Source organism: Artibeus jamaicensis, unplaced genomic scaffold, assembly GCF_021234435.1.
Source record: "Artibeus jamaicensis isolate MK-2021 breed Jamaican fruit bat unplaced genomic scaffold, CSHL_Jam_final scaffold_1283, whole genome shotgun sequence".
NCBI lineage: Eukaryota > Metazoa > Chordata > Mammalia > Chiroptera > Phyllostomidae > Artibeus > Artibeus jamaicensis.
Window position 1 is genome coordinate 18,842,072 of NW_026522028.1, and position 26,371 is coordinate 18,868,442.

A 26,371-nucleotide genomic window follows, 5' to 3' on the forward strand; every position below is an offset into this window, starting at 1 on the left:
AACCTACTAATGTTAGACGTGCACAAAGCCTACGATCTAAAGAGCCTATACACTAATCCAACAGAGAAATCAAAAGGAATGTAAAAGAATGTTCATAGCAGAATTATTTCAATTAGATAAAAACTGGAAACTACCTAGATGCCCATTTTAAGGACAAATATTAAACATACTGTGATTGGAGTAGGCTAAATAATGCCCCCACCCAAAATGTTCATGTCCTCATTCCAAGAACCTGTGAATATGTTACCTTACATGGTAAGAGGGACTTTACAGATGTGATTAAGTTAAGGATCTTATGATGGAGAGATTATCCTAGACTACTGGGGTAGGCCCAATGTAACCAAGAGGGCCCTTTTGATTTCGTCAAAAGGGAGACAAAAAGGTCAGACATCAGAGAGATGTAAGGATGGTAGCAGAGATCAGAGAGGAAAGAAAATGCTACACTATTGGCCTCAAAGATGAAGGAATGGCCTGGGAACCAAGGAGCACAGGTAGCCTCTAGAAGCTGAAAATAGATTTTCTTTTTCTTTTAAAAAATCCTTTATTTATTTTTAGAGAGAGGGGAAGGGAGGGAGAAAGAGAGGGAGAGAAACATCAATGTGTGGTTACGTCTTGTTCACCCCTTGCTGGTGACCTGGCCTACAACCCAGGCATGTGCCCTGACTGGGAATCGAAACACAACCCTTTGATTCACAGGCCCATGCTCAATCCACTGAGCCACACCAGCCTGACCTGGAAATAGATTTCCCCCTAAAACCTCAAGAGGGAACACAGCCTTGTGAACCCATTTTAGACTTCTGATCTTCAGAACTATAAAAGAATAACTTTGTTGTAAGTCACTAAATTTGTTAAATTTGCTGTTACACAGCAATAAGAAACTAATATAGTGGCATAATTAATATGCTGGGATTCTAACATAATCCCATACTAAAAAATTGGCAAATCTCATAAATTGGACAAAAGAAGACAATCAATGATTCCACTTATATAAAGGTCAAAAGCAGGCACAGAATTTACAATGTTATGAATCAGGCTAGTGATGACTCTGGGTGGGATATAGCAATTGAAAGGAAACATGAGGCGACCCCTAGGGATCTGTGATAGTCTGTTTCTTAATCTGAATATGGGTTATGAGGATGTATTCAGTTTGTGAAAATTGATCAAACTGAACACTTAGGGCTCATATACTTTTCTATGTGCATGTTATACTTCAATTAGAAATTTACATAATATGTCTATAACCTCTGAATTTACTTTTTTTCTCACTGTATTTTACTTTTTCTCCAGGGAGTAACATCCTGAAAATTTTAGTTATCTAGGGCACTGCTACTTATGAGCTGTGGGGTGGTTTTCTTCAAAGATAAATGCAGTGGATATTTTCCCTAATTGGAAATCTGAACTGAAGAGTTAAAAAGTGAATTTTAACTTTCCTCAGCTCTGTAAGTCCTCCACTGAATGCTCTGGTAAAAATAAAACAAGGAAAACATACTTTTCATAACAGTCTCTTTGATCTCTGATCTCTTAGGGATCAGAGATAATCGAAACAGACCTTGGCCATTGATTTGCATGATTAACAATTTTCAACACATTTCCCAGGGAATTTCTTGACCTAGACTAGATGCAGTAGTTTCCACCTCCTAAATTATCTTCTGCTCTTAGACTGGTTTACAACAAAATTTATTGGAGTGCAATTTACATATCATAAAATTCACATGTTATAAAAATTCAGTGACTTTTAGTAAATTTATCAACTTGGGCAACTATGACCACAACCGAGTCTGAGCACATTTCTATCAGCCCTATAAGGTCCCTGGTGTCCATTGGTGGTACCCAATCTTCATCCCCATCCTGGCCTCAGACAACCACTAATTGACCTTTTGTCCCTATAGATTAGTTTAGCTTGAACATTGCTTTTAGGTGTGTCACAGAGCCATAGTTTTTCAGCTTTAGGACTGGAGCATGCATCCAAACCAAAACAGCAATAGTGCTGATAACAACAACAACAAAAAACCAACCCTCAAACTTTAATAATTATATTAATATCCTGAGGGCTGCCGTAACAAAGTACGTATTTGGTGGATTCGAGCAACAGTCTGTTACAGTTCTGGAGGCTAGAAGTCTAAAATCAAGGTTTCGGACTGACCATGTTCCCTTGAAAAGCTCTAGGAGAAAATCTTTACTTGCCTCTTTCAGCTTCTGGTTGTTGTAGGCATTCTTTGGCTTGTGATATTCTTTTCTATGTGTCTCTGTGTCCTTTCATCTCATTGTAAAACACCAGCGGTTGGGCTTTATGGCCCATCCTAATCTAGTGTAATCTCAACTCAGTCCTTAACTAATTACATCTGCAAAGACCCTGTTTAGGTCACAATTTGATATTCTGGGTGAGCATTAAATTTGGGGGACATAATTCAACCACTATAACAAGGGATTTCTTTTTACCCTTCATGTTGGTTCACAAAATTATATTCTTTTTACTTAGAAACATAGAAGTGTGTGTGGATGTGTGTAACTGAGAATATGTACCCGAGACATCATAGAACTGATAGATGGGTGGAAATGCTACCTAAATTTCAGGTGAGTTTCCAGAAAACCACTGGAAGTCCATTTTATGTGTCTTCTGGCATTTGAAGAGGCTGATACTTGCCTAGGGAGTCTAAAAGCAGGAGACTATGACTATGAACCTAAGAAAACAGACCACAAGGAGATCAGCAACCTGTACTGTAGTACCAAGCAACGTACAGTTTTATTAACCAAAGTAGTCAGGGTTTTGATTGTTTTCCTGGAGGCCAACTCTACCCTTGGGAGAGGGTTGACCGGGAGCCATCTTGAAAACTCTGCCCAAGATTGGTGAATTGACCAAGCAGAAAAGTTGACGGCTAAAAACCCAAGAACTAAGAGTCGAGACATTTCCTCTGTCATAAAACTACATTGGGATGTGTACCCCAATGTGAAACTCATAAAAGTCTCCCATAGGATAAAGAATCAGCATTGGAAAACTGTCTTACCAAGAAGCCACCACAACCAAATCATGATGGGACCAACCATATATGACTCTCTTTTTCCTTAGACTTGTTGTTCCTGGGCCTCAACCCTTCCCCCTGAGCAGGCTGTTCTTTGATATATACTTGAGCTAGCTGAAGGGGAATAGTTTTAACCTGGAAAGATGTTTGAAGTTGTTGGATTATAGCATTGGATGAGACAATTAGAAGCTGTTCTCATGACTGCTGGTAACTGGGAAAATTTATGTCATTTGAGAGGGACTAGAAGAAAGCCTACTGAGTGCCTTTGAAAGGGTAATGGAGAAAAAGAATTATGTTGTTTTCTGCTAGGGCCCTATGGGGTTCCATTCCTCCACTAGAATACTTACACGAGGCAATCTTGGCCATGCTGGAGGTAGGAGAGGAATGACAGCTAGTAACAGCTGCCTATTATATGTGATGCTATATCCCATGTGCATCATTTTTAGTACCATTTATATGCTTACAGGTGAGGAAAAGTCCCAGTTATTAAATACAAAACTGTAATTGAATTTATTTGAATTTATTCTGTATTTGAATTTATTATTTGATATTGTCATGCTGTTGGTGATAGCTCATAGTTTTTCTCTCTTTGCTGATAGTCTGAAGGAAGCCCATATTTTTTACTCTTGAATTTGGCAACTCTTGATTTATTTAATATATCCTGATTATGAAAAATTAAATGTTGACTTACCATTCTGTCTGGGAAGATGGGAACTCTTAGTTTCTCTTCCTTTGTTGCAGTATGAAGATCAGCATCTGGAAAGTAAAACCAAATAAGTTCAGAAGGAACTTTACATAAAACAAAGCAAAATATCTAATGCTATGAATCAAAAGAACTAGCTCGTATAAACAGTACTGAAGATTAAATGAATTTAGACACAATATCTTGATTGTTGTTTTCCTATGTAACACCCACATAAAACACCACTCCCCCACCATTATCAATATCCTCTCAAAGTAGATAAAATATCCAAGTTCCTCTAAATCCAAAAAGCTATTAATTTGTACCACATTTCCACCTCATATTTGAGTACTATATATATCTAATCCCTTGGATAGGACCTATGCCTGTGGAATTCAGAATCCATGTCTGATTCATCTTTTATTGGCCATACAAAATGCTTATAAATAGATGATTTATAAACAAATAAACCTATTTCATGCTTTTTTTAGTTCTTATGATAACTGATGGTTTCTCTTCCCACCCACACATGTAGATTGATGTGTAGGTTGTGAGTGTGAGCTCTTATATGCTTTACAAATGAGGTGGACATTTGGTTTATTGACCAAACTAGAACATTCCTGACAGTAATAAATAGGCTTTTAATAATATTATGCCAGGTCACCAGTTGCAGAATGAGACTGTCTCAAAGTAGGGTGTATGGTTAACTTGCTTGTAGGACACATATCCTGGAAAGAGGGTGGTACAGGGCATTTTGGAGACAAAAGGAAGTAAAGACACTCAACTGTTTCCTTTCTGTGTCCACAGGCTTTCCTATAGCTCAACAAAGGAGGTCAAGGGAGTAAATTATACTTGGGCAGTTAGACAATATCATAGCTGCTTGTGAGCCATAATACCTCTATATTCTGTGGTTTTCTTCAGAGGATGGCAAAGAGCCTGTGGCACCTAGGACATGTGGCAGGTGGCATCCAACCAGAGCCTAGGAAGATAACTCGAAAGCAGTGGTTTCTCTGGCTTTTCTCCTGCTCTTTCCCTGGGAATTAGGGCAAGGTCAGAGCTAAAACCTGGCCTGCTGGGTAATGATGCCAGACCATGGATGGAGTAACTGGGGGAAATGATTAGTGTTGTAAGGAGACATTACTTTTCAGCACCTTACAGTTGAGGGAAGATCCAATAAATTCTGTGTAGTTCATTAAATCACTATACTTCAAGCATATAAAGGGCAGTGATCAAATGAAGATTTACAAATATTCATTGTGTAGTCTAATTGAAATGAAAAACATAATGAATATTTATTCATTCTTTTTGTTGTAAAGTGACCAGCGGTAACATTAACATAATTGTCAGGTGTCAAGACTGTTATGGAGTGAACTTGGATAACATTACCTATGTCTCTGTGTTTTACAGTTTATGAAGTATTATCACACAGCTGATGTTGTTCTTTTCTTTCATTCAGTTCTTTAAAGTCATTGTAATCCAAGAAAATTTTGTCCAGGTTACAAAACTGTTACCAAAGTAAGTTCTCCTTTTTATTTATTGGCAAGTTCATGTTGTTAAACAATGATAAACTGAAATATATAAGACTGTCTCATATAAGTATCCTGGTGAAGGAATGGGACTCAGTGGCACAAGAAGAAAATGACATAATTCTTTCTCTCCATTATCCCTTCAGAATCACTCCGTGGGCTTTCTTTTCTGTCCTTGGATAAAGTCTCAAGCAGATTTCCCTGGGACTATAACATTGCATAAAACCCTTTGCTACCTTCTTTGATGTTATTAAAAAAATCAAAAAACATATAGAGAATGGTAAGTCACTTTAAATATATCTCTTAAAACTTAGCTATTCATCATTTTGTTATATATGGTGATTAAAAGTATTGCTTATGAGCGCGGGCCTGCGAACCAGACAATCGTGGTTCAATTCCCAGTCAGGGCACATGCCAGGGTTGCAGGCAGGTTCCCTGCAGGCCAGTTCCCAGCAGGGGACGCACGAAAGGCAACCATACATTGATGTTTCTCTCCCTCTCTCCTTCCCTTCCCCTCTAAAGATAAATAAATAAAATCTTTTTAAAAAAAGTATTGCTTAAATTTTATCTTTTGACATATTTTTCAAAGAATATATTTTTTTCAGTATATGATTTAATTTTTGAACCATAGTGATATGTTCACCACGTTCTACCTATTTGGAGTCTGTTTTAAACCAGGAAGAATTATGGGGGACAGGGATAAACAGCTCCTTGCTTGATTTATGATTCAAATGTAAAAAATATTTCTCATGGAGTGAAAGAATGGCAGATGTTAATATTGTTATTATTTTAATCACCATGACTCAATTGACTCTAGAATTAGACTTCATTTGCCAGATAGCATCTTTGAGGTTGAAATTTCATGATGCCAATCAATCTGGTACATCTTGTTTTCCTGAACTGGGGAGCTGTTCTGGCATGGGGCAGATTTGCCTAACTGGACACCATCCACTCAGGGTCCACCCAATAGAGGGGTCACATTACATGCTTCCCAGAGAGTACATCCCGGGGCGGCTTTGCAACTCTGCTGGCAGCACAGGAACTTCCCGTCCACGAAGAACCCACTGTGGTACTTGATCAGCAGGTGGGGGTTGCCCCTTATCTCTGGGTAGCAGGCAGGAAGAAAATACATTCAGTAAGTGCTGTTATCACAGAACAATGAAAACATCATTTTTGCCAGCAACCAGGGTAAGAGCAAATGGTTCCCAAAGGATATAAATCTTTCACTTAGAAGTTAAAAAGCCAAAAAGGAAAGTGTAGCCATGCATATAGTGAGAACAATACAATAACTTATATCAGTCTTAAAAAAATTGGTAGAGAATGCTTGTACAGATCAGCTTGGTGTTAGGATTTCAGAAATATATTTATAAATGAAGGAAGTAGGTTACAGCACATACATGTCATTCTCTTGTGGCAGAAAGAGACTGGAGGGTAGGACTAGATCTTAGCAAAAGGAAAAGAAGGTTCTAGTAAACATATATATTCCCCTTTTTATTTGGAAGCATTTCAAACAGAAAAAATTGCAAGAATAGCACAATGAATGTCCATATACACTTTACCCAGATTCAATTTTTAATTACCTCATTTGCTTTATCTCTTTCTCTCTCTGTACATATATATAATTATAATATATATAATTATGATTATTTTTAGATTTTAAAATCATTGCTATATTTTGATTTTGCTTGGCCATTTGAGAGCAAGTACAGATATTATGACCTAAATAATGTCACTAACAAATGCTTCAGCCTGTAACTTCTGCTAACAATGACAAGACCTCATATAACCATAATAAAATTATCAAATTCAGTAAATTTAACACAGAAACAATACTATTATTTAATATATATTTCATATTTAATTTTTATTTATTCCAATAATATCCTTCCTAATCATTCATTTTCTTTTGATTGGGGATCCAATCCAGAGTCACAAATAACAGTTATCTAGTTTCCCTTGATATAGATCAATTTTTCATTCCTTCTTTGTCATTTATGACTTTGACCTGTTTACACTAAGGAATTAATGGTTTATGGGACTACTTTTCTAGGAATATGTGCTTATTTTAAAACTCATGGGAACAGGACAAAGGAACCCAAAGAAATGAAATTCTAATATTACTGTAATATCAAACTAGCATCTCTCAGAACAGCAGAGAAACCTGCAAGGTCTTACTAGAGAATAGTTCAAGATGAGTCTCTAGGTGGGGAGGGCTGGTTCTACACGTAGCTTCAACTCTTTTGTTCTTGATTTTTAAAATTCATCTTGAGGATTTCTTATTTTGATTCTAGGGGAATTCTGCTCCTCCGTTACAACTCCAACTCAAGGAAGTGTATGGAGAGAAAAATAATCATTTTGCTGGGTCACTGGGAGGATATGAGAAAATGTATGTAAAGCATCCAATGCAGTTTTTGGCTCAATGAGCAGTGGACTTCAGTAATACCATTCCCTTAGTTTAACTCAGCTGAGCTTACCTGAAAGGCTGGCATTTAAAAAACTTCACTAAATATTCATGAGAATTGAAAGAAATTATTATAGAAACTACAATAAACAAAAGAAGTTAAGTTTATAAAACACTTGTTCCTGACCTTGAGCTTTCTCAGAAGCCTAGCACTTATTGTATTGGCTAAAAAGATGGATTTGGGTAATTGAATTATCAGTTCTCCATTATTAAGTATATGACACTGGTCATGTCTCTTTACCTTCACTTATCTGAAAAAAGGGAGAGAAGTAGGATTCATTTTCACAGAGTTGTCAAGAGGGTTACCTAAGAAAGTGTTTTACAAGTATTTGACACAGTTGCTGGCAAATGATAAGTGCTTAGTATTAGCTAAAACTTCCTATAAACATCCAAAGTGCAGTAGCTACAGGACCTAACACAATGCTAAGAGGACCTAGAATGGACTTTACCCTAGCAAGGCAAGCACAATGGGTAGGGAGCTGGCTTCCTCAAAGCTGCTGGGAAGGACAATAGCCAGCTCTGTGCAGAACAGGGTGGGTGTGGTTAGGGGGATGGGGGATTTGGTGGAGAGAAAGGGTATCAGATCCCCAGGCTTCCCCTATGTAACAATGAGAATGCAAAATGAGGATAACCATGGCACATTCTCTGAGGTTGGTAGGAAAGTCAGTAGATTTTGTCTTGGCTTTGAATCTTTTTACTGTCATATCTTTCCTCTACCAAACCTCAAAAGAACTCAGTCAATGACTCCCTTTTATGACTGTTTAAAATTACCATTTTGTAATGCTTTCAACCACTGACTTCGGCTCTCTTCATTTGATGCATAGACATAGAGAAGCCCTTCTTTATAGACAATCTGGAAAGGAAAAGATTTAGTGTATTTAGCTATAATTGCATCATAGCTCACTCTGTCACAACTGCAAATTTTCTGTTATCCAAAACAAACCTTGAGTTTGCTTAGATAATATCTGTTAGCTCTGGAGTTAGGTAAGAAAAAAGTCTAGTTATTTTTATTCTCCACCTTTCAGTTTGTTTTATTTCAGACACCTCTATACTTTGGAAAATCACAGCAGAGAATTAGGAAGTTATAAAATGTTAGATATTACAGGTGACTTAAGAGTGTCCTGGTCTACCCACTTACCCAGTGCATGACTCTCCATAGCCAGTTGGAAAATGTTTAAGTGCTCTATCCTTAAAAATATCTTCAGGGATAAAATTCCCTTCACTTTAACTATGCCATCCTTGCCAGTTTTCATATATTCTGATCATTATATAGCCCACGCTTATATTGAGTAAAAATAGTAAAAATGTGTCACCCTATTACTTATTCCCTTGGGTCCTGTCCCACCCTAGGAATCCCCACCATAAGTCATCTTCTATTCCTTAAGACATTTGTTTAAATGTTTGAAGATTAGAATGTCTTCCCAAATCCTTCTCTAGTTTATTGACTTTTATGGGGAAATAATACAGATCATTTATTAAACACCCACTAGTTTTGGGGGATCTTTTCTAGATGCTTTAAGATTTTAATCCCATTTGTGAAATTTCAACTTTGTGAAAAATATATGACTATGCCCATTTTTCAAGTGAAAAATGAACTCAGAGAGAGGCTATGTTTTCTATGGCTACACGAGTATAAACAGTAGCTATGGGCTCTGTGGGGCTTCAAAACCTGTGTTCTTTATGTACTCCCTGCCCCTGGGATGTGAATTTAAAGCATCTTCCATTAGCGCACACTCTCCTAGTTTCTCCCAATCGGGTAATGATCTTTTTTTAAAGTGGGAAGTATAGATTGTTCAGCAATCAAATTATTTTATTTTATTTCATTTTTGGCCACAGTTCTCTCATGCTAGCACTTGGCAGTTTGAACATCTGCCTTTTGATCTGAAAGATAACTATTCATGATCTAATAAAAGTAGGACTTGACTTTGTTCAAGCCACTTCCCAAGGGTACTGTAGAGATACTCTCCATATCATATCATTTTAAAGAAATACTCCAGAGTAAGATGAAAACTTCTTAGCATGCTGTGCAAGGCAGTTCTGATGTGGCCCTGCCCATTTTTCTAGACTCATCTCTTTCACTCTTTCACAGGGCTGCTTTATTCATAGGGACTACTTGGAGCTCTTCAAATCTGTCCTACTATTTCACCTATTAGTACCTTGACTTCTGCTGTTTCTTTTGTTTCACTGCCCTTCCTGTTTTTGCTGCGTTTAACTCCACTTGTCCTTCCCAGCACAGCTCCAGTAGAAAATCCCCCTGATCTCTTGGAGTGAAGAGTGAAGCTTCTGCTTCCTAAGGCAGCATGGCTACTCTGCTGACCTTCACCTTAACACTCACCTTCACTGCATTATAATGATCTGTAAATGCCTTGAAAACAGGGGTAACATTTTATTCTTTATAGCGTGCCTAGTATCTTTTAGATCATTGAATATGCCTGGCAATGTCTGACGAAAGAGATTGTCATAGTCCAAGGCAAGTCTGGCCACTGGGGCTCACTTGGTCACCTTTCTTTCTCTCCCTCTAGGGAAGGCAAATGGGTAGGTAGAATTTTATCAAGCTGCCCAACTCCTACATAAAAATGTTCCATGCCTTGTCATTGTCTTAATAAATCATTTTGCAACATCTTTATTTATCTCCACTATATTGAGTTCCTCATAAAAATTATTAAAAGAAGAGCCATCCTACCTTTTGTAATAGCATGGATGGAACTGGAGACTATTATGCTAAGGAAAATAAGCCAGTCGATGAAAAACAAATACCATACAACCTCACTTATAACTGGCATCTAATGAATGAAATAAACTAATGAGAAAAATAGAACCAGAGCCATGGGAACCTGGAACAGAATGATAGCTGTAGGAGGGAAAGACAGAGGGGGAGAATGGTGGAAGGGAGGGGAAGGGACTAGTCAAAGAACATGTATGAATGATGCATGCACATGGACAACCAAGAGACAATTGACTGTGGGCAGGAAAGGTGGGCTAGATGGAGAGGGAAAAAAGTCCCCCTCCCCCCAAAAAAAGAAATTGGGACAGCTGTAATAGAATAAACAAAAAATTAAAATAAATAAAAGGTTAAAAAAAAGAGAGTCATCCATTCAATGGAATATTGCCCCTCCCCTTACCTGAAATGGGTACTGTCTCTCCACAGGGGTCTGCTCCTCAAGATTGACTTTCTCTACACATCTGATTTTCTTAATTTCAATTGACCCTTTTCTGCTTCCTCTTTTCTGAATTACAAAACAAAATACAAGATATCACACACAGTGGTGCACAAAGAAAAGCATAAAGTTAAGGTTATGCTTGGCAGGGAGACTGGGAGATGGGGCGGGCATGTGAGAATCATTTTAATTATTTTATAATAGTTAAAATCTGATGGCAGCAAAACGTATTTTGAAACATGGACACAAATTCATATATGCCTTCCAAAGCAAGTCTTCCAGCAGCGCTTAATAATTTTGTTTGATAATCGTGAAATACACTTCAAATCACCTATCATGTAGTTAATCTACTCAGAAAAATCAAGATTTAACTTCACAAAGCATTTTATATGTTTCAATTTTGTGACAGTATTTCAGTATTTCTACTGTGATAGAGTTCTCAATTGTGTACAAATAGTTGTATTGCCAGCACTGTGTTAAGGCAGGATTTCTCATCTTTAGCACTATTAGGGGCCAGATAATTCTTCTTGGGAGGGCTGTCCTGTGCATTATAAAATGTTTAGCAGCATCCCTGACTACAAGTCAGTAGCATACTGCTCCCACCAATTATGATAACCAAAATGTCCCCAAACATTATTAAATGTCCCCCAGGGGACAAAAATCACCCTCAGTTGAGAACCACTATTCTAAAGTGATATTCAATTTGTCTTGTAAAGCCAGCCAATGTTTTAACACCCTTTATTCTTCAATTAATTATACCTTGGTTAAGAAAAGACAAATGTGATAGGTGAGTGCAAGGTGATCTTTACTGCATAAGCTAAGAAATTTAATAATTGTTTCATTATAATTAAGCACTTTGTAGAGCCTTAAAAATAAATACTATAAAAGCAATGGAATAAATAGAGTCTCACCATTTTATCATATTCATAGTAGGAGAGGTTTGTTTTGGTTAAAACAAAAAGCCGCTCTTTGTAATTATTTGGTGACATTTTCTTCTTTTGCTGTGACCTTTTGAGAAGAAGTTCTTCTAGAATGGATTTTGTATCCATACTGTCGTCCTAAATAAAATAAAATAACTAAAATGAGTATTTGCCCCATCAAACTAGGTTCTCTTTTTATTCAACTCTTTCTCATTCAGGGATAATATAAATAATAAAATATCTGAAGTTAGATTTAAGATTATAGAGGAAAAGTAAGCAGGCTCTTAAATAAACACATACCTGAATTGTTTTTCCTACTATGTTGGCTTTGACTTTTATAAATATTTTAATTTTTATGGCATTTTATCCATTTTATTCATTGCCTACTGTAGATCACAAATTTACTATCTTCATATCTGCCAGGCCCACTCATTGAAATTCTCCTTATTCCATAAGCATGCTATAAGCATTTGTTAAATCGAATTGGATATAATTGAACTTTAAATAATTTGAACTCCATATAGCTCACCGTGTCTGAAGCAATTGATCAGCTGAATTTTTCTCAATTAATGTGACCAGCTGTTTGACCAAATTATCCAAAGCACTATGAGACTCTGATATTATTGTAAATAACACCCATAGCACCTGATCATATTCAGATCTTTATCATAAAGGACATGGGTTTACTTTTCAAGACTTCTGAGAATAAAAGATTTAAAATGGTATCAAAAGAGATAAAAAAAACTAAAAAAATAAAACTTTATACACTAAAAACACTCTTTTCCTCCCCAAACCATGTAAAACATTAAAACATAAAGTATTTCTGGGAAATAAATGCATTAATTTTCAGGTTCTTTCAAGACTATTGCTTTAACCCTTAGTGTGATATTAGGTCTAACCAAGCAAAGTGGCATTTAGCAGTGGGCCACAATAGAGAAACTTTCTTATGCTCTTTGCTTTGTGAAACCACATCATTATTAGCAGTCCCATGCCCAATAATTATCATCTTTTTTTTTTCTTATTGATAATCTGAACTCACCTTACGTTGGAGAGAGCCGAAGTGTGTTTGTGGTTCCTTACCTTTAACTGTCAAGCTTTAAGCAAAAAGTTACTGCTCTGAGGCACTATCACTCATATTCCCTGTGAAGATATTTGCATCCTATTTATCACTCTAGATCAGGAAGCACCCACAGGGGCATTGCTCTGTCTAGATGAAGGTAGATGCCAAGTGAACCTGTCCAATCACTAATGGGCACTTCTCACTGGCCCAGGAATATGGTGAGCCCACTATGGTTTGGGAGTGGGAAGCAAGGTAGACTAAGAAACACAGCTTGGTGTTGAACAAACTGTGGGAAGGACCAGACAGGTTCTGTCCCAATAGAGACCATACCGCCCTAGAAATGGAAATCAAGGAAATCAGCTTTAATTATTTATTTATGTAGATCCTAAAACTATTAATCTCTCAAAGGTTCTCCAGGGGCATCATATGATTTATAGGCAGGAGTAGGAGAAATCTTATACCTTAAATTTAATAGAGTTTTGATCACTCTTTGTTTAGAATATTGATTTATGTGTGTAGGGGGAAGCATTGTAAAATTCTGCAAACATGGAATGTGCTTCTTGAGCACAAAGAGTGCTATTCCCCATGATCACTGGTATCTCTGCCCTAGACAGGGCAGAGATCGGGTGTAGTAAACCCCACAGGACCTGGGGAGGCAGATAACACACCTACCTTTCACCTTTGTCTCCATTAGAAACTCTACAGCCTGCTCAGATAAGATTATTTTCCACACCCAAAGTCTATAGCTGAAAGAAAATTTGCTTGAAGACTTAATGAAACTAAGGTTCTACTTTTTGTGAGTTGAAGTCCCCTCCTGGGTATATTTGTAGGGCAGTTTTGCCTTTTACAATTTTACATTAAAAAATTAACTAACAAAACCAAAAGTGAAAACTCTTCTCAAATGTCTTTTATATCCATAGCTAATATGTTACTCCTCAAAGCAGAGTGCTCCTTAGATTGATCTGGTTAATAGAATAGGAAAGTTACTTTTCAAATTTTCTCAGGTGTTGAATCAATTTGTAACATTAAGAATACTGTTTTGAAAATGCAAATCCCGGTGTCTAAGTAGGTACTCAGGCTTTCCCAGTAGTGCATGGTGAGTGTATATACACTCATCAGAAGTGTGTATATATACTTTTGTGTCTATAGATCTTTCCCATTTATCACATTAAGGATAGTATTGGGGAAATTTTACCTAAAAATTAATATGGTGACTCACAGAAACCATTGACAAATGAAATTCACAAAGTCACTTCTGTTTATTGAAGGGAAGAACATTGACTAGAAAGGAAGGTGTCAAGTCCACAAGCACATTCTCTGATAAATCTCCAAGAATTTATACATGTCATGTCTAAAGCAATATCATTTGTCGAATTTCAACAAAATTGTTCATTCCAAAATCCTGTCCTTTGTCAATTTTTTGGCTTTCATTTAAAAAATTATATGTGATACATATTCATCCTGCAAAGTCAAGAACTACAGACAAAAAAAAAACAACAAAAAAAAGTTGTCAATATTTTGGTGAACATACCTTTAGATTTTTTTCAAGTATAGACATGCATGTGTTTACTTTTACAAAAATGAGTTCACATACTATACATATGAATCTGTAATCTGTTGTTCTCATGTAATAAACACTCAGAGCTACATGTCTTTGAAGTCCTTCAAAGTTGACTCTCATGCTCCCTAACAAACTTGAACTCTTGTTTAGATGACTCGTACTTTTGTCATCTCCGGATAAGTTTCTTCTAATACCTGGTTCCTGCTCAAGTTTAGACCCGCCTTTCTCCTTCTATTTGCTTCTGTCCCTTTCTTGTACTTCTCTCTTTTCCTAGATTAGCCTAGATTCTAAAATGAAGATATTTTTCTGGTCTCCCTTGGTATAGGAGGTGATAATCACTGATGACTAATTTTTAGAAATGTAATGTCTCTTTTATTAGAACAATAAGTTGAACAGGGTCAGGTACCACAGTTGATTCAAATGCCTGTCCAAAGACTAGCAAACTTGGCTCTGACTATAGTTATTTAAGGGAAATTCAGCTGGGTAGGTAAAAAAAAAACCTTTCAAAATAAGATGAGAGCCTAAACCTAGTTAATATTAGCCAGAAATCTATTTCTATGGAGGAGCTGGTAGGATGTGGCTGGACTCTCATATTACCACCTACATAGAATAGACACATAAATTTGCCTGCCAAATAGCTCAGGCTACCTATTTCCATAAGCACATGAAACTAGAAAGAGACTGAAGTATGATGGAAGCAAAAGAAAAAAAACTCTCACAAAAATCAATATAGTATTTTTATGAGGAAACCAGCAACCATTATGTACCCTATAACACACAAAAAGGATTCATGCTGAATTAACATGGGTTATTTAGCATTTATAAGGAAATTTTATCATGAGAGAAAGGAGTTCAACTCTGTAGGTCTATTCAACACACTTGAATTTAGACCTACAAGTACGCTCTGAGTGACAACAAACAGGTTTGAGAGCTAGGTTTCATAACTGATTAATATGCAAGTTTGCTGTGGAGTGGTAGGCTCAGAAGGCTTGGAGGAGGTGACTGTATTGTCATTTGTGAGCTGTGTCACCTGACCAAGCCTCTTCCGTATTCCCAATGTCAGTTTTCTGATCTGAAAAATGAGGTGCCCATAGCTCTTCCACTTGATGGGACTTAAATGAGAAATCTTATATGAAAACACTAGGCACAATGTGGGCACTGAATCATGATTAAAAGAGAAGAAGGTAGAAGAAAACAACTCAAGTGCTAGAGCAGACTCTGTTGCCTTTGCTGTGAAAGGCCAGACGAAGAAAAAGTTGGTTTTTTTCCTTAAGATAATCAAGAAAGATATTATGAAATGGAGGGCATCAATATTGGAGCTTGAGGGATATGAGTGATTGTAGTAATAATTAATAATCCTAGCTAACATTTAAGGAAGACTCACCATGTGTCAGGCAGTACCTAATGCACCTTAAAAATATGCTTTCATTTACTGGTCACAATCATCCTATTGGGGAGCTTGTGACATCCTACCCTATAAGGTATGTCAACCACTGTATAGGGCATGTCATAACACCCCAGTCCTATGGGGTGAGTTGTAACAAACTCAAACCTGTGGAGTAGGTTACAACCTTATTCCCTGCTTATAGCTGGTGAAGCTGTGATGTGACAATAAATTGCCCAAGCTAAACTGCTAGTGTGGTGGAACTGGGATTTGAATCCAGGCAGCCTAACTCCAAAGCACATATTCTTGACCATGATGCTAATGTTAGAGAAGGCCGTGCCAGCTGTGTAAGCCTCCTATTCAGAGAAGGCTGTAACCAGGGGTGTCCAACTTGCAGCCCATGGGCCACACGCATCCCAGGATGGCTGCAAATGTGGGCCAACAGAAAATCATACATTTACTTAAAACATTATGAGATATTTTTTTGTGGTTATGTGTCACAATGTATTTAATGGGTGGCCCAAGACAACTCTTCTTCTTCTAGTGTGGCACAGAGGTGCCAAAGGGTTGGACACCCCTGCAACCTAAGTATACAAAGGCAGCCATAGAATATCAAAGCTGATAGGAACTCTGGAAGTCATTTTATGGATGCAATAACTGGCTCCAGCAGCCTAAGTGACTTAGCCAGAACTGCAAAGATGTGAACTGAGACACACAGCCTAGGGAGCCAGATTTTGGTGTCCCATTTGGGGCAGTGTCTATACCATCATGACAATGAATAAACTAACAGAGATCTGTGTATTTAGCTAAACATACTATAGCCTTGCATAAACTTAGATATTACCAGACCCATGCAAGAGAAATAATAGAAAGGTGAGACCTATGAATAATCTTTTAGTGGGATCCTCTGAGGCAGTGTTAAATAGCAAACCTCTAGCCCACATTTTGAAAATAGGTAAGAAACATACAACTCAAAAGTTGGAATAAATTCTAAGAGGTGTACAAGGGAGTCAGGAGGCAGGAAAGGAAGGGAGAAAGCATATATAATTAAATAAGGTCATTGAATAGTTCCCTCAACCAAAAGTATATTCCCTGACTGGCTCAGGATGGTGCCCTTCAAACTATATTCTTTCAAATTTAGAGATGAGAGTAGCAATTCCTTATTTCTTTACTTAATTTAATTATCCTCTTTTACCATTTAGCTAAAGGTTTTGGTAGGTGTCAAGTTGCGGGAGGTTAGTCAGTGGAGGGGTGAAGAGGAAAGGAAATATGCTTCAAGTGAGCACTTGGGGGTGGCGGGCTATGGAAGGGAAAATGGGCAACATTGTGACAAACTTGATCTTCAAATATTTGCCCCAGGCCAGGCCTGCTTACTAAATAACTGAACAAAATATGATGGTAAATTGAACAGGAACAAAAAGCTTAACTCAGAATCAGGTAAAATGGTTTGAAAGTAGAGCTCTAAATACGCTGGCCAAAGACAAATACTAGCTCCACAGAACCCGCTAAGTCCCTCTTTCCATGAGAGAAAGCTACAGGTGTCTTAGCAGGATAGGGACAGAAATCCTTTAACGATGGCACACAAACTCTCAGCATTTTGAAACACCATACCTCAATTATTTAAAAATGACTTTATGAAAAACAGACATTTTGTGAAGGCCGTTTTTGCACAAAGAAGGCAAAAATTCCAATGTCATTTTTGTTGGAGCTAAAATTTATGTTAGGTATGAAATTCTTCTGTAGTGCCCCACAAAACTTTTCTAAGCCCTTCCTTCTTTTCAGCCGCCTCTTTCCTTCAGCTCCCTTCCCTTTGCTAGGGCACTCCTCTGGGCATCTTGCTTAGGAGAAAAGCAAAATGTAATAAATCTATGTCCTAATACCTTATACTGTATTCATTTAACACATAGCACTGCTTAGAGAATACAGGTTGGTATGAGCAAAAGCACTCAAGTTTTGTGGGTTCAAATCCCTTACTATGTCTCCATGCAACCTGACATGTTACTTAACCTTGCTAAACCTCAGCTTCCCCATCTTAAAGGGAGTAAAAAAAAAAAAAAAAAAAACCACCTCGAAGGGTTAGGGGCAGTAAAGACAAAATAGTGGTAAGATGCCTAGCGCACCAGCAAATGTTCCAGAAACCCCACCCCTTCCTCTCAGCACTCTGTAGGCAAGTTTTTAAAAAGTCCATAGTACAGTTTAAAAACAAAAGGGCTCTCACCATAAAATTTCAGTCCTCATCCCCCTTCCCCCAGCTCCTGGGCATAAGAGATAATGGGAGGCAGGAAGATTCCCCATATATTCTGTAGTCAATAAGCACTTGCTCTGCAGGTCTGTTACAAGCTGTCGGTCATGGAACTGGACCTTAAAATCGGGTTGAGCCAGCCCCTTAGTGACTGTGTATATGCACCACCAGATTTCTTATGAACCAATGTGAGATGTGTTGTACTCCCTGGATTGGCAGCATCAGCACCACCTGAGAGTTCGTTAGAAATGAAGAATCTCTATTCCCACCCCAGACCTAGTGCATCAGAACCTGAATTTTGCTAAAACCCCCAGGTGATCTGTGTGCATAGCAGATTTTGAAAGTCACTGATATAGATCACATGACAGTCTACCGCTTTTTAAATCCAATGAACTCATCGCAGTCCACAAGAATTTTCAAAATCATGTCGATGTGGATACAGCTTATGGTTCACCTCCCTCCCATCTATTTCCATCTAAAATACCCCTAAGCCTCTGATTTAAGGAGACTCCAGGAACCTAAGAACAAATATTTGGAGCTAAAATAACATCATAAAAACAAAGAGAAAAGAAAGAATGACTAACATTTCTTTACCTTTTAAAGCAGTTATGAAGCTCATATGAAAAAAGACATGGAAAGGCAATACATAAAAAATAGTAAGGAGAAAAACAGAGAAAACAACACAAAGCTAGAAGGAGCTGGTGGTGATACACATACAACCTGCCAGCTGCCCTGAGCAAGGTTTTTGAATCAGGAGGTGGGAGGGGTGCAAATTACATGGCCCCATCCAAAGTCTTGGAGGAGCCCCAGCAACTTTATAGTCATAATTTTGGTATTTTTAAAAGCTGGCTCCCCCAATTTTTTGAACTGCAGGCTCTACGATACCCAGATCTGAACCTATGTTCCTGTAGGATATGACATTGCATAGCCACCTGCCACTTAAACGCACCATTTTGGCCTGTTCCACCGCCTGGGTCCACTGCAGTAAAGTCAGTCTTCTCTTGCAGGCACACAGCCCCACGGTCCTCCTTCCAGCAGCAGCAAATTGTCTCACATTTTCCCGGCTGCCGGGTCAGAAATGACTACATTACTCAGTGCCCCCAAAACGTTTATTGTCCTGCAAGGCCTTACACAATCCCACAGGAAACCACGCTCAACACTTAGCCAACACTTGTTGATCTGATTGAATGCAACAAAAACGGAGACAAAAGCATATTTCTTAAAGGTTCCAACTTTGATAACCACAGCTCCTGCTTTTCCCAGGCAGCTCTCGGGTACAAGTGATAACCATGCCTTTGTTTATAGAACCTGATGCTTGAAAGGACAAGGAAATATCTCTGTAAAACTCCACTTCTCTTGCTGACTTCTCTCATATGAGTCAGGAAACCATGAGGTAACGACAAAGTGCACAGAGGATAAGCAATGAAAACTTCAACTCAACACTGAACAAAGGAGGCAGAAGAATGTATGAGAGAGGACAGTTAGTGGGACTGAAAAGGAGCACATGAGACAGCTTGGATTATTAGGAAATCCAGAAATGGAAGAGAGATCAGTTTTCCTAATGTTCATGCACGAAGATTGTAAGGAAAGAGTGTGATTGTCACTTGGCATCATTGTGATGACATCATAGCTTTGGTTTTATTCTTTCTACCATTTTCTCTGGTGCACACTGGCAGGTCACATGAAATAAATCTAATGACTTATTTTAGGGTCTACTATGGACAGCCAAGAAGATTAGTCATCCTGTCGGCATGTATTGTCACACTGTTTACTTATAAATCGTTGGCTACTTTAACTTATTAGTAAACACATACAGCGTGATGAAGTCTTGGGTTGGCAGAGGAGAGTGAAGCTACTGGCATTCAAAGAGGTATTCTTTTGAGTGGACACAGCATCGACATAATTTCTTTTCATCCATTCAGTCAATCAAGTCTTAGTGAGAAAATTCCATGTGCTATGCAATCTGTTAGGGGCTGGAGACACAGTAATAAACAGGACAGAGGCAGCCCACATCTTCAGGGGGCTTCTATCTAGTGGAGGAAGAACCACAAGTAAAGATTCAGTTACAGTAGAGTGTGTGAAAAATAACTTACAGAGACATTTTTAATATTTCTATTTCAAACTGGGATTTGTGGAAGGGCAAAGGGTCCTTCAGAAGATTTCAAACAAAAGATCACACTCTGACAACAAATAAGTCACTGGTGAACTCCAAATAGCTCTCCATCCCCTAGGAATAGGGCTGGCAGTCAAACTGGGCATGAATCAATGTTCTTTCCCACTTGGTGACTTGTATTTACTCCACTGTTTAAGGAGCATGGCAGAAGATCAGTTCTAGAATAAAAAGTAAATAGAGGAGAAGGGAACAGGGAAGCAGGAGGGGCCTGAGGCACTTGGGCATAATCTCTTGGTATGCCTATCCCTTCTTGCACCTTGGAACACTCAAGGGCAGCTGGGAGGAGTGGTTTCCTCTGAGTCAAAAATGTCATAGTTTTATTTACTTATTCTCTATTCATTTGCTTCCTCTTCCACTTCTCCAGACCTTTTGTTTGGCTCTGAATTTTCCATGTCCTTAGTTTAATTCTAACTTATGGCAACCAGCTCTTTTGATTACAAAATTTATTTCCTCAAATTCTAGTGTGCCTTGTTACCTCTACCCAGCAAGACCCTTAGGAATTTTCTCTAAAGCTTGTTCATGCAAGCCTTTAGTAGGCACCAAGCTTCTATAGGGATGCAGCATGGGATAATTTGACTTCATGACATAAATAAGCTTGTTCACTTAGAAGTACTACTGCTTATATCACATTAAGATGCTTATATCACATTAAAATGACTGAGTGAGTAGAGCAATGAATCTGAATTTTGCATTAAGCTTGAACATTCCTCCAAAGAAACTATTTGGATGATTCAGAAGGCCACAGCTATGGGCAACTGGTGACTGGCAGCTTCATCACAACAGTGTACCACTCATGCCTCATGTCTCATGCAGAGTTTTTTGGTGAAACATGAAATCACTCAGGTGACTCAGCCCTCCTATAGCCCAGATTTGGTGCCCTGTGACTTCTGACATTTTCCAAAACTAAAGTCACCTTTGAAAGGAAAAAAGATTTTAGACCATTGATGAGATTTGGGAACGTCTGATGGGGCAACTGATGGTGACTGGGAGAACTGTGTGAGGTCCCAAGGTTCCTACTTTGAAGGGGACTGAGGCGTCATCGCCCTATGTACGATGTTTCTTGTATCTTCTTCAGTAAATGTCTCTATGTTTCATACTGCATGTCTGGATGCTTTCTGGACAGGCCTCTACGTGGTTAGCTTTATCATCAAGGGATATCCTAAATCTGGCCACTTTTTACCCCCTTTACTGCTACCTACTGGTCTAAGTTGCCACCATCGCTCACCTGGAACACTGCACTTGCCTCCTGACTCTCTTCCTGCTTCCATGATTGCTCCCTGCAGTCTATTCTCCACTGACTAGCCAGAGTGATTTTTCTAAATGTGCGTCAAATGCTGCTGCTCCTCCAGTCTGAACTCTCCAATGTGCCTCTAACCTTTCTTCTGGTCCCAACTCTGACATCTCATTATTCTTTTACCTCACAGAGCAACTCCTAAAACTTGCCCCCTTCTAAATCCCCCAATATGCAGAGCACCATCTGCCCCAGGTCCTTTGCATTGGTGCTTTTTTTTTTTTGCTTGGCAAACTGTCACAGATAAGTGCCTGGTTAATTTCCACATCTTCAGGCTCTGCATCAAATTGCATCTTCCTAATGAGGCCAACCTGGAACACTCTGTTTAATACTACAACCTCACTCTACCCAGTGCTCCCAATCTCCCCTACTCTGTTCTTCTTGTTCATTTTTTTACTAGCACTTAGCACCTGAAAACCTACTACATAATTTACTTATTTATTATGTTTAATGTTGGTCTCTCCCTACTAAATAGTAAGCCTACAGAGCTCCAATATCTTTTCTCTGTAGCCTGAGCTTTTCCCATAAGAATCTCTTCATTGGGGGCATCACTTCCGCACCCCCTACACGTATTCATTCCAGTGCTAAACACCTTGGAGTTTGGGATCTGATGGGAATCATTTATGCTTACCAACATAAAAGATTAATGTATCACCTTTCCTAAGGATGCCTGCATGTTAAACTTTAGGTTCAATGGTGGAACAAATAACTTTGCTCTTTATGAAAGGAGGTAGGCTGGAGGTGGACACAAAAATGTTTGTTGTTTTGTTATGACCTTGACTGAAATCTGAAATCTTTATATAGACTGTTGGTATTTTGTCAGTTTTACTCCACTTTTTAGTGGATGGTAAATACTACATTAAATGGGGTCTAAATGGGGTTGGCAAACTATGACTACCACCTGTTTTCATAAATAATCTTTTTGAAACACAGCACTGGTCATTTTTTAATATATCATCTATGCTGCTTTCATTGTACAATGGCAGAGTTGAGTAGTTGCGACAGAGACCATATACTCACAGGTCTCAAATATTTACCATCTGGCCTTCACAGGAAAATTTTGCCAATTCATGCTCTAGAAGAATCCTGCCAGCTGTGGAAGTGACCTAATAGCTTGGAATTTAGTTTAACAGCTCAGTTCAACAGGCATTCATTGAAATGTACTGTGTTCAGGGTGCCAGAGTTGGAAGCAAAGAAGATAAGGAAACAGGGTATCTTTATGGAACACTTCTACCCATGATTCCTACTTTGATTCAAACTATTGAATAGTTTTCCACCAAATTTTATCATGAAAAGTTTTGAAATACAAAAAAGTAGTTAAAAATCTTATGATGAGCACCCATACATTGCCATCTAGATTCTATAATTATATGTTACATTTGCTTTGTCATCTAGCTGTTTATGCACCTCTCTATCCATCTAACTCTCCCCCTTACTGGTATAACTACTATTGATATTGTTAGTTTTTGTGCAAAGTAAGTTGCAGCCATCAGTCACCCGTAAACACCACAGTATAAAAAACATTAACTAGAGGTTAATTCAAATTAACCTTTATTTTAACTCCAATGCTATGATCTTGAAAGCAACCTTTAATTAGCCAGAAGATACTATCTTACAAAAACTGAAAACTGAGAAAAGTTATCAGGGTAACTGAAATAGTAATGAGGGGAATCATTCACCTAAATTTCTCTATTTTCCTGATTCAGAGATGAATCAGCCTTTCAGGGTGAAGAGTGTTTTGCTTATGATTAATTCTAGGAAAGTTCTGGAGCTCATAAAAAGGGTCATAAGCCATTCTTTCCTGGCACACTGCCCAAAGCCCATGGGAAAGACCAGAACACAGTTATGAGTTTTGTGCAACAGTTGATTACATGTAGCTTCTGCATTAAAACCCTGGTTAATTGGACAGACCAGCTTTATGTACATTGCTCTCATGTTGGTGGAAATGGGAGTTGCATATCCTCATCTTTCCTGCATATATATGGATGTCCTCAATCATATTAATGGCTTTAATAAACCAATGTTTACAAAATAATCAGTCCCAGATTTGAGAGTCTGATCAGTTCTGATTGGAGACAATCGCTTTTCTGGGTTCAGTGAGTTCGAATCCCTAATATGGAATAGTCCAGAGATATTTATCATTTAATGGACAACAGCTACAGTGCCCTGGGAGGCAAATCATGAACGATTGACCAATTGGCAAGAAAGAGTTCTTCAGTTGCCTGCTTGAAGGAGAAAACATGCAAATAATGAAATGATGTCCATACAGGACGTCCATATATTTCTATAAAATATATCTTTGAGAAGAAAACCAAGAAGTCATACAGAAGAGAAAACACAATTTTTGCAAAAAAGTGCAAATAAAATCTATTGCTTATGTAGGCATCTTTTAAGATAATAATGCTATTATTTGGAATTCTTTAGGGAAGGCCCTCTTCATTGTCATATCAGCATGGAGTTTTCTTTGTTTCCCAGGGTTCCAAAGGCCACCAACGGTCTATGTACATACTCATATATCCAGTGGCCTGCTTCCCATCTCCATCCTGGTGACAACAGTGAGAAAAGTGCTCAAAGCTCTATGTCACATTTCTGACCTCAGAGGTGGGCCCTTCTATAGTGCAATGTTACATGCCCCATATTCTATGTGTAAAAATCCATCCCCTCCTAACTTTGGTTTTCTTTACTTTAAGGGTTCTAGCTTTTCAGGCCTGAAAATGCATGCCCTTGGACTTAGCTTCTACCTGTCACTGGTTTTTCAAACTGAAGAAGGAAGGGAAGCTCTTGCTGCTGTTATGGTTTTGGAGGTAGAGGGGATTCTGAGGTTCAGAGAAAGCTTTGAAAGGGTGATGAACTGAAAACCTCCACAAGAGTATCACATATCCAGTATAGAAGTGGGTACAAATGCATAGTGAAGCCATTCTTTTCTGTTTTCTTTTATTACAAAGCTGTCTCTGTGAATGCTACTTATAACTTTCACAGAGACAGTTCATTGTGAATGCTGCTTATGACTTTCTGGACACCTGAGCTCCAAAGGTTACTGCTATGGCCTGTGGGATCCCACACTTAACCTCTCAAGTGTATTTTAATAATTGTGGATCTTGCTGGATGGCTGGTTGCCTTGGTAATAACATTTAAATGGACGTATATGCTTTCTAATAGGGCAAATATTGGGCTTTCTAATAGGGCAAGAGTTTTCCTTTAGCCCAAAGAGCTTTGAAAATCCACCTCATGTCTCCTGTCTCATAAAAAGCGTATTTCTCAGTTAGCTATTATCATGAAACAAATGGGAACTGCATGGCTTAAAACAACCATTTTTATTTGCTTACAATTCTGTGGGTCCAGAAGTTAAGAAGGACTCATCACCTGTATCAACTGGGGCTAGAGGATCTATTTCTAAGATGGCTTCTTCATCTACATGTCTAGTTCCTCAGTGTCCTTGGCCGCTGTCACTTTCTTCATATGGCTTTTTTTCCTCCAGGACCTCTCTACCACGTGCCATGAGCTTCTCTTAGAATGGTAGCCTCAAGGCCATTGCTATTCTTATATAGCAACTGGCTTCCAAGAGGCAAGAAGCAGAAGCTGCCTGGCCATTTCAGAACCACACCCAGAATTGGCACAGTATCAGTTTTACCATATTGCTCTGGTCAAACCAGCCACAAGCCCTGCCTAGTCTAGACTCAAGAAGAGGAGAGGAAACTCCATGGCGGGGGGGAATGTCAAGGTCACATTGCAGAAAAAAACAGGTGTGATGGGAAAAAGTGTTGGGGCCATCTTAGGAAAGAGAATCTTTCTAAGGAAGGTAAACTGTGACTCTGGTCAAGAATGCATAAGTGCGATGATTGCTGGGTCAAACATCTCACCCAGACTTGAAGGAATGAAAAGGGAAGTTTTTCCAGAGTGATATCCAAACTGAGAGCTGAAACATGAATGTGGATAAGCCAGATCAGGAGAGAGAAAGTTCCAGACAGAGGCACAACAAGCCAACAAGAGAGAGAATACACATTGCAGAGCCAAAATGAAGTTCAGCATGGTGGGAAAAGGGGGTGCCTGTGTGCGTGTGTGTGTGTGTGTGTTTGTGTGTGTGTGTGTGTCTTTGTCAGTCCTTGAGCGGGTATCATTGTGTTGAGGGGTAATGACATCCCAGGATTTACTCTTGAGAGCAATGAAGGTCTTAAGCAGGTATTCCATTTCCCTGTGAGTTGGAGAGTAATATGCCTGAAGGCAAGAGTGGGGTGGCTATCAGAGAAGATCGATGCTGCCAGTCAAAGTGGGAACAATTTAAGAGATTAGGAGCAGAATCCATAGGGTTTCAAGGTGAAAGAATGAGCTTGTTTCAGGCTCAGACAATTGGCAAAATGGTGAGCTTTATGGTAAGAAAGGCAGAAGCATTTACTGAAGATTGCAAAGTGCCAGAGAGCCCATGCTTCTATTTTATTTGGAGGCAGTTGCAGAAGTATGTATCATGATGATATAAGCCACAATACTTTATTTCATCGCACTTTTAGTGCTCACACATATTATCTCATTAAACTTTGAATCATCTAGGCAAGGTGGGGAGGGAGTCTGAATCCCACTGACATAATAAATCCGGAGGAAAGTCCTTGTTCCACTACTAGCTTCTTTTAGAGTGGGGGTGTGCAGACCAGGCCAGCAACCACCTCTGGTCCACTAACTAGTTTTTATAGCCTGCAAGCTAAGAATAGTTTTTACATTTTTAAGTGGTAGAAATAAAAAAATCAAAAGAGAAATAACATTTCTGGACAAGTGGCACTCAGATTTCAGTATCCACAATTAACGTTGCATTGAAACAGCCACACCTGTTTCTGGTGTTTAGACAACAGAAACATACCCCTGGTTAAAAATCCTAGCAATGAACAAGGGGAGGGGGGAGGA

The 26,371-nt window shown here is 38.6% G+C and overlaps 1 protein-coding gene across 2 annotated transcripts in view; it reads right to left on the reverse strand.

Annotated features, from left to right (window-relative positions):
* BMX (BMX non-receptor tyrosine kinase) overlaps positions 1-19,073 on the reverse strand; it is a 49,715-nt gene extending 30,642 nt beyond the window's left edge. For both annotated transcript variants that reach the window (XM_037157488.2, XM_037157489.2), the window contains exons 1-6: positions 18,964-19,073; positions 11,759-11,905; positions 10,812-10,916; positions 8,461-8,542; positions 6,213-6,332; positions 3,712-3,776 (exon numbers count right to left, since the gene is read on the reverse strand). In XM_037157488.2, the coding sequence (XP_037013383.1) occupies positions 3,712-3,776; positions 6,213-6,332; positions 8,461-8,542; positions 10,812-10,916; positions 11,759-11,905; positions 18,964-18,966 (522 nt within the window). In that variant the 5' untranslated portion in view covers positions 18,967-19,073. The remainder of the gene's footprint in view (positions 1-3,711; positions 3,777-6,212; positions 6,333-8,460; positions 8,543-10,811; positions 10,917-11,758; positions 11,906-18,963) is intronic.
* Positions 19,074-26,371: the final 7,298 nt, after the last annotated feature.